Consider the following 13403-nt stretch of genomic DNA (forward strand, 5'->3'; position numbering starts at 1 on the left):
TTTTACAGATGGGGATACCCAGAATCTGAGAAGTTAAAGAATTTCTTCCCAATTACACAAGTATCAAGCAGCTCAGCACTTATGGCTGAAAGATATTGGTTGGGGGAAAAAAAAAAAAAGAATGGCTAATTGAATGTATTGGATTTATTTTCTCAGACAAGACTGAGCAGCCTGAGAACATTTGGTGCTCAGAGGGAGGAAATGCTAAGAGGGGAAAACAAGTCTGAAAGGGAGAGAAGGATAGTTCAAAGGCCAGTTTCCCTGCTTTACAATTGTGACTAGTGCCAGGTCTAACTGAGTATGTTTGCTTTGCTTGGAAGATTGAACCATAGCGCCAGAATTCTCGGAAGTCTGTTTTGGAGGATGCATTAGTCAGGGTATGCTAATTGCTGGAACAAACAACCCCCAAACTTTAGTAGCTTAACACCACAAAGGGTTATCTCCCGCTGCTGTCCCAGACCCACGGAGGTAGGCTGTGCTGCCTGTAGTCAGTCCTTGGGTCTGGGTTTTTTCATTCCTTAGCTCTGCCATCCTCTGGGGCCTCCGGGATTCACTAGATTCTTTGTATCCGGCTGAACAAAGAGGAAAGAGAAAGTGCATGGAGGATCACATGGGAGGCTTTAGGGGCCAGCCTGGAAAAGGCAAACACTACTTCCACTCATGTCCCATTGGCCCAGCCTTTGTCACATGTCCCACATGACAGCAGAGGAGGATGGGAGAGCTAGACTTCCTGTGTGATCAGGGGAGGAAGCAATGGGGGCTGATGAAAACAGCCTCACCTTGGCCACAGAGGGTTATACCAGGGACCTGAAAGTTCACTGTCCACTAGTTTTCAGAGGTATTGGATTTTCAGCAGGGCACTACCATGCCGTACAGACTCAGCCTCTGGAAGACATTGGGTTGGAGGCCTGCTGATGGCCTTTATCTGAGAAAGTTGTTTACCTTCTCTGAAGAGAAGATAATAAGGTGCATTTCAGGACTCACTTGGGACACGGAAGGGAGTCATGAAGACGGACTGGCTTGTTAACTAGAAATGGATATCCAAACAAGAACTGTTGCTCATAGGTTGAAGTTGAAACCTGCAATATTGCTGAGGAAGAAAGGAAAGATGTGGAAGCAAAAAGGAAAAAAGTAAAAGAGTGGTGGGAAGTAGGTTGTAGGCAATTTTTCTCTGAAAACCCGTTGCCATGCCTCATGTAATTAAATTTCATTCCTTTTAATGAAGCGGCTTGTATAAATCACGTGGAGGCTTTCCATAAACTGAGTATTTAATATCTACATTTTTTTTTGCCTTAAAGATTGTAATTTTTTCATTTGTAGAACTGATGATTATTTTCCATTTGTAAAACTGATTCGATCTCCTTATGCTATATAATGGTGGACTTCCCTCTGGTCTCAGAGTCACTGCTTCGCAGGGTCCTGCACGCTGCCTTGAATGAAAGTGGGAGGGCGCCTGGGTGGCTCAGATGGTTAAGCGTCTGCCTTCGGCTCAGGTCATGATCCCGGAGTCCTGGGATCGAGTCCCGCATCGGGCTCCCCGCTCTGCGGGAAGTCTGCTTCTCCCTCTGCCTCTCTCTCTCTCTCTCATGAATAAGTAAATAAAATCTTTAAAAAAAAAAAAGAAAGTGGGAAAAAGAAGCGGAGGGGTGGCTGTGCCTTTTAAAGATAAATGACAGTTGTGTAGTTGATACAATGAGGAGAATTCATTTTATCCTCTTTGGCATGGTCTATATATTGCTTTGATTTCGTTCTGCATTTATGAGGCTTACAGTATTTTTCTTTGGCTCTCTTGTTTGTAACTGCAGATTTAGCGGGTTCTTTTGTGTACCACTTGCCTCCCAGAATTTGGCCCAGTAGTTTTGAGTGGCTGAACGATTTATCGAGGACAGATCAGCTGAAATGTGGCTCAACTTTAGTAAAGCAGAAGGAATGACATAAGGTTAGGTGACCGATGTGTGAGTTTTTGAATTTGATTTGGTTTTACATGGAAAGGTTGAAGCAATGATCCATGTATTCTAATAAAAATCATCAGTACAAATCAAATAAAATCTGGCTTAGTGGCTATTTTCCCACCGTATCACTCATGGCTAGCCTGGGCTGTTGCAGACCACATTTGGCAGGCACTGTTTTTTTCCTACAACAAAATCTTAAAGTAGTATCGCAATCTTTGCTATGTTAGGAAGGCATCTTTGCTAATCAAACTTCCTGCTAATCTCATCAGATAAATCATTATTTTCTACTGACAGCTCTGCTGTCCCTGGACCCCTTCCCTGCTTCTTGTTTTCTTTCAAGATGCCTGGTTATTGTCATTCTTCAGGCCTTTGCTTCTATCTCCTTTCAAACTAACATTTCTTCCATTCCTGAGGAGGAGTTACAGCGTCTTACCATTGCGCTTAGTGAATTTGTAAACCCAGGACATCGCGGCAGCTCATCTCTTTCTGACCAGTACTCCCTGGCTATCAGGTGGGCAGAAGGCAGCTGCATCCAAGTTGCAGACCTACTAAAAGAAAGCAATGTTTATCCCTGTGAATTTGATGCCATTAAGCTTGAGAAAAAGACCCGCTGATGCTTTCGAATGCATTTCCGTTTCTGCCCCCAAAAGCTGGACGAGAAAATTCATGCAGATGAATTTGACTGCTTCAGTGAGGAGAGTGTCTTAAAGCACTTGAAAGTGAAAGTAAGAGGAGCGGTGTCTTTGGGGGAAGCTATAGTCCATTTCTTTGTCATTACAGACCTGCTGTCACAGCCCTGGTCTTTCTCAAACCAGTGCCGAATTTGTGTTGTGTTGGTGAAATAGTCTTGTGTAGGGTGCAGGGCAGCTCCGAAGGGAGACTAGCAATAATGTTTTCACTGCTGACATGATTTAAGAATGCATATTTTGAGATATGAAAATTCAATCATTATCATACTATCCAACTTTCCTATTTCAGCAAGTATTCTAATGAACTTTAGCAAGTATTCTGTTACCTGTTGGTCAGGCCTCTTTTACACAGGCCAGTCTTTTTCTTTTGATTTTTGTTTTTATGCTTTTGAAAGATAGTGTTGGTGTGCTCATACTTAAATATGCAACTCCTTTGGATCCCAATTTCATGCTTTCTGTGATTCTAGATAAATCATTTAAAAATGACACGAATATTAAAAAAAAAAAAGCTTTGGAAAGCAGGAAGCAGGATACAAAAGTGTGGTTACATTATTGTGAGCTAAAAGTAAAACCCTAAGTCACCAGGCCGACTTCTCTACTCTGATCAAAAACAAGGTGATGTCAGTTGAACAAGTTGCAACATCTGGGAGCCGTTTTAAACACGATCATCACATCAAGAAACTATTAGTAAATTCAAGTGTGTGTGTTGTATTTGTGTGTGTATGCTGATTTTACACACACACACACACACACACACAATTTATAAGCCCTATAAGAAACCCCTTTGCCGGTGTCTCCAGGCATTTGACTGAGGTAGAATTGTGAGGCCAATTTTCTAAGCATTTATAAGTCAGAGTTGAAATCCACCAGCACTGGTCAGTTTATAAAATGGCCTGGGCTTTTTGCCCGAAGGTTAAAGAGACTATTTTCACCTTATATTGATAACAGTAAGTTAACTCACTCCATATTGTATGATATACATATATGTTCTGTAAGATGGCCAAGTTCCACTTACAATCTTTTCTATCCTCAAGCTTTTCTCTTCACTTTTTGTTCATTTGTACACCTGATTCTAAATGTGAGAATAGGTGCTTTTTAAAGTGTCAGTTTACTTCCCACTTTTAAAAACGTTTAGATGTTTCCCACTTTTTTTTTTGCCAGCCTGTGAAGACCATTCTAGAATTTTTTCTGTCTGTCATAAGTGTATTGTCTATCCGTTTGATTGTAATTGGGAATTGCTACCACCATGACGGATCTCCTTTCTACACAGTGGTTTATGGAATGTGCTGGAAAGAGGCAGTGAACGAGTAGCCATTCAGGGCAGCATCCGCTCCAGAATGCATGATTTAACTTGGTTTTATGCATGGCATTGATTCACAGGTGTGGTGCTCAATCTTGGCTTCATTTTGGCCGAATTCCTTCAAAGCTAGTAGCCTGTCTTCATTTACTCTAGTCTCTGGCTTCTCCAGCCCCACCTCGGTCACAAGGCTACCATTAATAATTATATGCACTGAGATGTTGCTAGAACCTAAATAAACATTTGAGGAATATTTCTTAACCATTCATTCAGATAGACCAGACATTTTAGTCAAGTTTTACATTTAATGTCCTAAATTTCTGTGGTTTTAAAAATCAGTTGATCATAGACCAGAGGATCCATAAGCCTACCTAGGAAACTGTTATGAGTTATCACTGGCACAAGGTGGGGAGAGTGAGTACTGAGGAAATTTTCACTTTTTACTTTACACACTTTTGTGTTTTAATTTTTTCGATAAGCGCATAATTGAAAATTGGTTGTAATGGTCTTAAAGTATCTCCCTATAGATTGCCGATTGCACAGGGAAGAGTGGTAATTGTAGAGTGATGAATTCCCACAATACCTTGACCAGGTGATGAAATGAGCATAACAAACCAAGGGGGCAGACCACGTTGCCATCGCGTGGCTCTGTATGTGATATCCCTGGAAAGACACAAGGCCACTTGTGTATTATTCTATTCACCGGAATTGAATCATGAGGAAGCATCAGATAAACCCAAATTGAGAAATATTTACAGTTTGATACTCAAGCATACACTACACCTTTGATCATCTGGCCTGTGCTCTTCAAGAATGCCAAAGTCTCACAAAGAAAGACTGAGGAACCGTTTCAGATTAAAATAGATGAAAGAGAGCTGATGGTTAAATGCATGACTAATCCTGGATTTTATCTGTTGGTTGGTTGTTTGGTTTTCGTTCTTGGTTAAGTGTGTTAATTATACTCGAGATCAGTTGTCGTTCATGGAATGACTTGCAGGTCATCTTGGATAGTGGTGGCACTGTGACTACCACAAAAAGGGCAAAAAAGTGACAAATTGGAATATGAAATATGGATTAGATAAAATTGTAATAGCTATGGTCAAATCCCTGGTTTTGATAACTGTTACTGCTTTTGTTCTTAGGAAATGCACATGCAAGTACTAATGTGATAAAAGGACCTGAGTGATAGCAAATGACATAGTTTTAAGCACATTGTAATGAAAACCATTTGAAAATTAAAAAGTAGAGAGGTATAGGAAAAATTTGAAAATATGTTTTGCCTTGCCCTCAACCCTTGATTTTTTCCCTTGATTAGGGGGCCAGGTAGGACCAGGATATCTCTGTTTCTTGTTTTTTGTTTGTTTGAAGTTCCTGGAGGATTTTGGTGGTCAGCCACATTTGGGAATTATAACCCTCCATTATATGTTATCCTTTCAGAAAGAGTTGCCAGAATCACTTTGAGCGTGATCGGGTGCCACTCCGTAAGTGGCAGAAACTCCCTCAAAATTGGAGTGAAAGGGTGAAAATCGATTTTGTGTAGTTTGGGGATGTGAACATGGTGTAATGTTGAGTTCTCTGTGGGTTTCAGCCTGGTCAGAGCAGTCTTCAGTGGACCAGGTGACTTACTGTTCTTTAAATGCCACAAAAATTAAATGTCCTTCTTCAAATCCTGTTCTCTCACAATTCCGATTATCAAACTTGTACTGTATGCTTGAGTATCAGACTGTAAATTTAGGCAAAATGTATCTTGTTGAGCCCATTAAGGAAAATAAAGAGAGTTTCCCCCTGATCCAAGCTATTACAATTTCACATTTGCAAAGTATTTCAAATTCATTTTTAATGGACTGCTTCCCTTCAAATACATGTGGAGATGGACTTATAAAACTGTAAACAGTTTATGCATTTTTACAGATTTCCATTGTATGTGTTTGATACTGATTTACCTCTTTTTAATTGCAACAGAGATAAAGAATTAGTAGTTTAAAACAGTAGGAACTACATGTTCTGCTGTGATCAAGGAATTAGATAATCTGGCTTGTTTGCTTAAGGGGTCTGTATCTTGAGACTTTTATAGGGCAGTATTAAAGCTCTGAGCCTTCTTATTATGCCAATACCCAGAAGATTGCTTTAATGAGAAGTAAAGGGCCTTTTTCCAATTACAAGGGAATAACTGTATTAAGTTCCTGTGTTATGTCAACCTGCTTTGATTTGATTACTGCGAAAGAAATGGATTTATCTGTCAGTATTACTTAATTAAGCCTTCTCATTGATGTTTTGCAGAGTAATATAGTGTGGTTTGCACATTTGAGCCTAAATACAAAGAAAATTGGCCTAAAACTAAGGCATGACCCCTGAAGATAACATGTAAGATTGATTGCTTGTCATGGCCAGGTCAGAGGCTACAGTGTTAAACACAGGTAGAAGACTGGGATGTTGAAAGGATAAAATGAAAATCAGTTTATGGGAGTGATTATTGTAAGCAAGAGGGACTGTGCTAGAAGACTGGATTTTAGGGAAGATTTTTGAATATTTGAAACTATTTGGCTTCACGAGTATCAGCAAAAGCATCCGTAAATAGGGGGTGGGATGAGATAAGACTAGAAGAAACAGGGGAAGTAGACTTGGTTCCAGGATGAAAGGAAATAGAAGAAGGAAAAAAAGCACAAGGAATGGATGCCATTTGGTAGAAGTGGACCATTGTGGTGATGCAGAGCAATTTCAGCCTACAAATATTTCAATTAAGCCAGCAGTCCTTTCCCAGAGCCACATGAATGGCACCCTAGGGAGAAAAGGGGAATTGGGGGAAAAAAAGAAGAAAGGATAAAACTGTTATATGTTTCATCTTGGCTCCCAGCCCCCCGCATTGAAATACATTTAATAAATCATTTATCAAGTAGGCATTTAAAAAAATCAATTTGTGTGTCTTAAGTCATTACAGTATTATGGACTTTGCCACATAATAATTACACATATGATTTGAAAAATGCATGCATAATTACATGTACGTAAGAGTTATATAGTCTGTTCTATTAGGAAGTGAAACATATTTTCACATTTATGTCTTTGTTGTTTAATGTCTTCTAAGGTATCTGTCTTTTATTTCTCACACTTTGTGATGTGTATTTGTAAATACATCTTTAAAGGTACCAAGCACCTAGTTAAAAACTTCCCCAAATATGTTCACTTTTCATTTAGATACTTTGAGGCTGATCTCTGTAATATTGGAGTTAGATTGTATGTTGGTTTTATTTTTGAAGTCTTTTTTTTTGTTAAGATTTCATTTATTTATTTGAGAGAGAGAGAATGAGACAGAGAGCATGAGAGAAGGGAGGGTGAAAGGGAGAAGCAGACTCCCCGCTGAGTAGGGAGCCCGATGTGGGACTCTATCCTGGGACTCCAGGATCATGACCTGAGCCGAAGGCAGTCGCTTAACCGACTGAGCCGCCCAGGTGCCCTATTTTTGAAGTCTTTAGATATGGCAGCTTATTTCTGATCATTATTCTTGCCTGATTTGAAATAAGTTAAGAACATTATTTTAGTAAGATTGATTTTTATTAAGTGCTTTTAGTATTGGTTAGATTTCAAAAAGTAAAAGAAGGCAAATACAATTCATATTGTATTCTTGCCTCAAGTTACTCATGGCTCTCTGCTTTCTGGGCTCTTAGAATGATGAGATCTTGGGGGCACCTGGATGGCACACTTAGTTAAGCATCTGACTCTTGGTTTCAGCTCAGGTCATGATCGCAGGGTTCTGAGATCAAGCCCTGTATAGAACTCTGCGCTCAGCGTGGAGTCTGCTTAAGACTCCTCTTTCCTTCTTCTGCCACTACCCCCGTGTGCTTGCTTTCTTGCTCTCTCCCTAAAAATAAATAAATCTTTAAAAAAAATGATGAGATCTTGAAAGGATTAATTGCTCTTTAAGAGGAAGACTGGTTAGTTTCAAACATTTGAAATGGAAGGTTGCTAAATAAAAGTGTTTCACGTTAAGAGTATTCAAGTTAGAATATTATCCAAATTAGATGATCTTTGATACTTCCAAGTGATATGGATTGATCTAAAGACTTCAAGGTTACTTTTTTCTCAATTTCATACTATAACCGTTTACTCAGCTTGAGTTCTCAAGAAGGTTTCTGAGTTTCAGAATAACAAACAACAGTGCATTTATAATGCAATAGTTATGCATTTTATTTTGTTACTTTCATATGATCTGACTTTCATGTTATATGAAAATGTGTTTCCCATTTTATAGCACCGCAAAATGCCATTCTCCATATTTTAAATATCTGAGATTATTTAGTTTTCATTTTTGAAAAGTTTGTTTTGAACTTGAGGAAAATAATATTCTCTAAAGAGTGTTCTACGGGACATATTAATAATGGAAGTTTAAGTTGGAGGTTAATAAAGCCTAAAATATTGGAATAATTTCTCTCTGAACAAATTTTCCTACTATACTTTCCATCTAGTATTTCCACATTTTACCTTTCTTTATGCATTTTACCTTCTTATGCATAAGAAGGTAAAATGCACACACACAAATATATATTCATATAGAGACCTATAAGATCATCTTGTACTTAACTTTTTGAGTTTTCAGATTTCTTTGGTAAGGAAATCCATTAGTGCTCAGAAAGCCAGTACTGATGGCAATGATCTGAAAATGGAACGCCCCGGTCTCTGTTCCTTATATCTGAAGTATCTTCAAATTTGTGTGAGACGCATCACCACAACCCTCATCTTTTGCTCAGTCAGATTTGGAAAGTGCTGGAAGTTTCTTGTTAGTGCTCAGATCATTCATTATGAAGCATACCTTTTTCTTACAGAAAAAGAAAGAAGCGATCATGGTTGTATGGACGTTGTCCATCAATATTTGAAGCTTTTCAGATCTTCCTTCATCTGTACTGGTACTCAAATTTGACTTCAAATTACTCTACTTAGAGCTCTTATTATACTGGGTGCTAATGAAAATGTGCACATCCTTAACACGCTCTTTGCTGATGAAATATTTTGAACTCTAAATTCATCTGGCACTGACGGAGAGCATATGCCATCTCAGTTTGTGTGGAGGGCTCAGCCAAGGGTTCTTCCTGGACTAGGAAATTAGTAGGAGCCACAGATGTACCCAGTCTGTGAGTCTCCATGATGGTGTGGAGGATATTTAATGGTATCTGTTGTTGCAGAGCAAAGGATTTGAGACAGTGTAGATCTCAACATGTTTCGGGGTGATTATCTTTCCAGGAAGAACTTAGCCTTCATCTCCCAACGCATTCTGAGAGCATAGAAGCTTTCATCAGGAAATCAGTCTATTTCTACAAGAGTGGGAATTTGTAGACTTTTAAAACGACTCAAATAAAACCCTTTCATTGTTTTCTTACTTCATGAAACTCTAGGGCCTTGGGTGCTTGGCATGATCTGGGCTCTAAGCATGGAAAGGACCCATACACAACTCTATCCCAAATCAACAGAGTTAGGTAACTCACACTTGTTTATTTCTTCTTTTTTTATTTTTTGTAAAATCTATTTATTTATTTATTTAAATTCAATTTAGTTAATATAACACTGTTTATTTCAAATCACGGTTAAATCTATATAACATTTAGTCTGTGTTCTTAGCTTGGGCCTTGGGTCAGCATGCATAACTTTTGAGAACATATCATTTATACAGAACACAAACGTATGTGGCAATGGTGAGAGGTAAAGGGGATATTCTGAAGGCAAATCAAGTCACTAAACAAATCTAATATGTACTGAATTCTCTCTGTGATTTTGCTGTAGAGGTTCATGGAAAAGGTGGGATTTGTTTACCCTAAACGTATTGGCTGTTTCTAAAATCCAGGAGAATATTTGAAAGTCTCTGACCTGTTGAGCAGAACTAGGGGTCATAAAAATGTGAGACTCAGATTTCTTTGAATAAATCACCATTTTACAAATTTACATAGTTTGCTTATCTTAGAGCATAATAAGTTATGCTCTCATGGGCAGGTGTTGGTTACTGAGAATTTGCTATGGACCAGGTACTCCCCTAAGTGTTTAAAAAATATTACCTAACTTACTTACTTTTACAATAACTCCTTGAGGTTGGAAATCCTATTATCCCCGTTATCTTCTGTTAGATACCTACTTTGGATGGGTCCTGGGTTTTCGCTTCTGTTTTGCTTGACCTAAGAGGCCATTAAATTTTCTAGGTTGGCAGATGTCCTTAGGGCAAAAATGTCTTCTCTTCCTTCAATTTGATTTTGGCTTGATAATTCCTTATTATCCTCTCAGCTTATTAGTATTTTAAAGAAGATTTTTAAAAATTTACCCATCATTTAAATTTTTTTGTGTGTGGGAGAGTTGTCCAATATACTAGAATTTCCCTATTTCCAAGGGTGCAGCTCAAACCCACTTATTTTATAGTTGACAAAAGTGAGTTCAGAGAGGCAGTGATTGGCTCAGACCACACAGCTTGTTAATGCAGAGTGCCTGGTGAAATCTGAGTCTCTATCCCAACTCCCAAGGCTGTGTTTTCTGACATTTGTCCAGTCTATCTGATAGTTTCGATCTTACACATCATAAGCAAAGTGGAGATTTGAGTAATCAAATCATAAGTTTAATGAATGTGGATGGCGAATCATAGAAATTAAAAATTACCTCTGTGTGTCTTTTCTCAGAATGGAGTGTTTGGTCCTAGTTCTGCCTAAACTTTGCTTTTGTGTTTTGGTGTGGAAATGTCAGATATTTTAGAGGGGCTTATGCAGAACTACTCTATTAGAATGAAATTTTGTGGATTGTCAGGTTGCCTCCTAAACCAGCTGTCAATCCCATAGAAGTTACTAAGTCTGTCCTCATTTAGGTAGGGTAAAATAAATTAGAAAAGACTGGAAAAATGGAACCCATTTTAGTATTTTGGAAGAATAATTTCTGTCATTCACTTGCTTTTTTCCTTTCCCTTCTGCTGCCCGGATTATTGTGTTTCTGTTATTTATTCCCATCTGGGATGGAGAGTGACAGTAGGACAAGGGAGAGGCGGGAATTAAATGTTCAGACAGCCTCTATCCTGGGCAGTTTTTCATTTGTTACTATGTTGCCTTAATGGATTTCCTGAACTATTTGTGTGCTTTTATCCCATACTCATTGTGAATCTTGTTTCACTCTTTGTTGTGTTGCCCACTCAGTACCTTGTAGAATTTTGACCCCTTTCTAGCAAGTATCCAGTCCATCACAGTGTACATTTTGATAAGCTCATCATACCTCTGGCTTTACTGTCCCCCTATTTTTATTTTCCAGTCTCTTGATTTCTTCAAATATTTACTTTTATATATTTGTGTTGTATATAATTCTTTAACCCTTTATGGACCCAAGAATGGGCCTAAACTCCTAAATACTTTCACTCTGCCTGGGAAGACTTGTGAGAAGTAACCTTCAAGATGGTCATGGAAAGAAATGAAGTTCTTTCCAGGGAGGCATTTACAGTGTTGGAAAAGAGCACTCCCTGGCTTTGCTGTTGTCATCACCTGTGTTTGCTGGTTGCTTGAGAGAGTTTCCTGTTCCATCGAAGCCTCAATGTTCTCATCTATGAAATGGGGGTACTGTTAGTGCATGGAAGTGCTTGTGCTTAGTACAGTGTCAGATGCGTATTTAAGCTCACTAAACATTAGCTGCTATGATTCTTTGAGAGATGGAACAGTTCAGGCAGAGGGAATAGCAAGTACAAAACCATGGAGATATAGAAGTGTGTGCAGCACTGGCGTACACCAGCAGGGGGTAAGGAATGGCCACGAGTAGGCCACGTGCAGGTTTCTAAAAAGTGAGTCTGGGCAAGATGCAGGTGCATCTGGACACAGATGTGATGGGAATGTGTATTGAATGCTGCTGAAACTGGCAACCTTGGCGGAAATTTGAAGATCTAGAGTGAGAGAGGCACGTGTTGATGGTGTGGGGCATGCATCTGTCTTGTGTTCCTGATAAGGCAGGCTGGTGGTCCTCAAACTACTGTGCACATGCAGATGACTTGGGGACCTTGTTTAAAACACAGTTTTCATGAGCGATCCAGACTCAGTTGGTCTGCAGTGGACCCCAAGATGCTGATTTTGAAATGAATATACAGGTAATCCACATGTAGGGGGTCTTCAGATGCCCTCTGAGATGTGCTGGAATAGTTGTTGAGGAAATGCTCACTAACCAACTGGCAGTCCTGATGAAGCTCAGTGGGAGGGAAGATGGAAACAAATGACTTAAAAGCAACATGTTGACATTCATTATGAATAAAAATCTTAGTGCTCTCCCTCTGTGGCTTCTTGCTCTTGGATAAAGGAGCACCCAGCTAAACAGATACTTTTTCAAAGAAAAAAGTATCATCCGAAATCATACAATTGTCTAGTAGGTTTGGGAGAGCTAGAGATTGGTCCTTATCTGTTAGATCTAGCAAAAGTCCCGGGGATGGAAAAGCCTGTTAAAAAGAGATCAGTAAAAGGGAGGAAGCAGAAAGGAAGCAGAAATGAGAAAGATGGAAATGAGAAAGGATGGGAAAAGAGCAGTCAGATCTGATTGGTTGGGAATCTATTTGTGAAGGAACCCAGCCAGTATTTAACCTGTTTTGAAAAAGCTAGACTTCCAGCATTTTTAATTAGTGGATTGCTCGCTTTTGAAATTGCCCAGTTGGGAATACTCAAGTTTTGATGTGTTTTATCTGCCCGCTAATTAGCAGGCTGCTTGGTTGACCATCATTTTCCCTTTATTCTGTGGACAGAAGATGTTTATGAAGGTCTCCTGAAACACTCCAGCTCAAGTCTGGGTTAAAAGGCATAAGTCACTGTGTATTTAGTAAGAGTTCATACTAAACTATAAATTAAATTCTAGTACATCTTTTCTCCAACTCGCATCTTCCTTTTTGCTCTTTAGTGTGATTTTCCCTCAGCACTGGGCTTCTCAATCTAGACACAACTGACACTTGGGGACAGAGCATTTTGTGTGTGTGTGTGGCGGGGGGCATTCTAACATTTGTAGGATGTTTAGCAGCATCCCCTGGCCTCTACCCACTAGATGCCAGGGGCACTGCCCCACCCCCACCCCACCCCATGTTGTGACAACCAAAAATGTCTCCAGACATTGCCAAATGCTTTCTGGGGTCCAAAATCACCCCACATGTGAGAACGATTCCTCTTTCTTCCTTGTCTCTGCCTGCTTTTGGTGTTTAAAAATTTCCTTGAAAATTGGAAAGGTAAAATGGGTCCAAACAATATGAAATCTTATAGAATATAAGGATTCAGCTCCCAAATCCAGAGGGTTCTAAGTCACTTCTGTGAGTATTTCAGTTCGGCATACCCGTAGGCCAGGAGATGAGGTTGTTAAACAGCAGATTTAGGGAAAGCGTTGCACCTTCTCTCCAGACTGGATGCACTACCCAGAGCTTTCTTGACGTCCCTTAAAGCTCACAGTCACTGATTTTAGCTGTCCGTGGGGGACATTTGTTTGCAGTTGCATTAT

At 39.4% G+C, this 13403-nt stretch overlaps 1 protein-coding gene across 32 annotated transcripts in view; it reads left to right on the top strand.

Moving 5' to 3' along the window:
* TCF4 (transcription factor 4) overlaps positions 1–13403 on the top strand; it is a 353993-nt gene that overhangs the window by 102682 nt on the left and 237908 nt on the right. For 13 of the 32 annotated variants that reach the window (XM_081801147.1, XM_081801151.1, XM_081801149.1 and 10 more), the window contains one exon: positions 9326–9406. The exons of the other annotated variants lie outside the window; for them this stretch is intronic. In XM_081801147.1, the coding sequence (XP_081657273.1) occupies positions 9326–9406 (81 nt within the window). The remainder of the gene's footprint in view (positions 1–9325; positions 9407–13403) is intronic. 32 annotated transcript variants of the gene reach the window in all.

The sequence above is a fragment of the Leptonychotes weddellii genome, chromosome 13 (genome assembly GCF_054177405.1).
Source record: "Leptonychotes weddellii isolate Sample4059 chromosome 13, ASM5417740v2, whole genome shotgun sequence".
Taxonomy (NCBI): domain Eukaryota; kingdom Metazoa; phylum Chordata; class Mammalia; order Carnivora; family Phocidae; genus Leptonychotes; species Leptonychotes weddellii.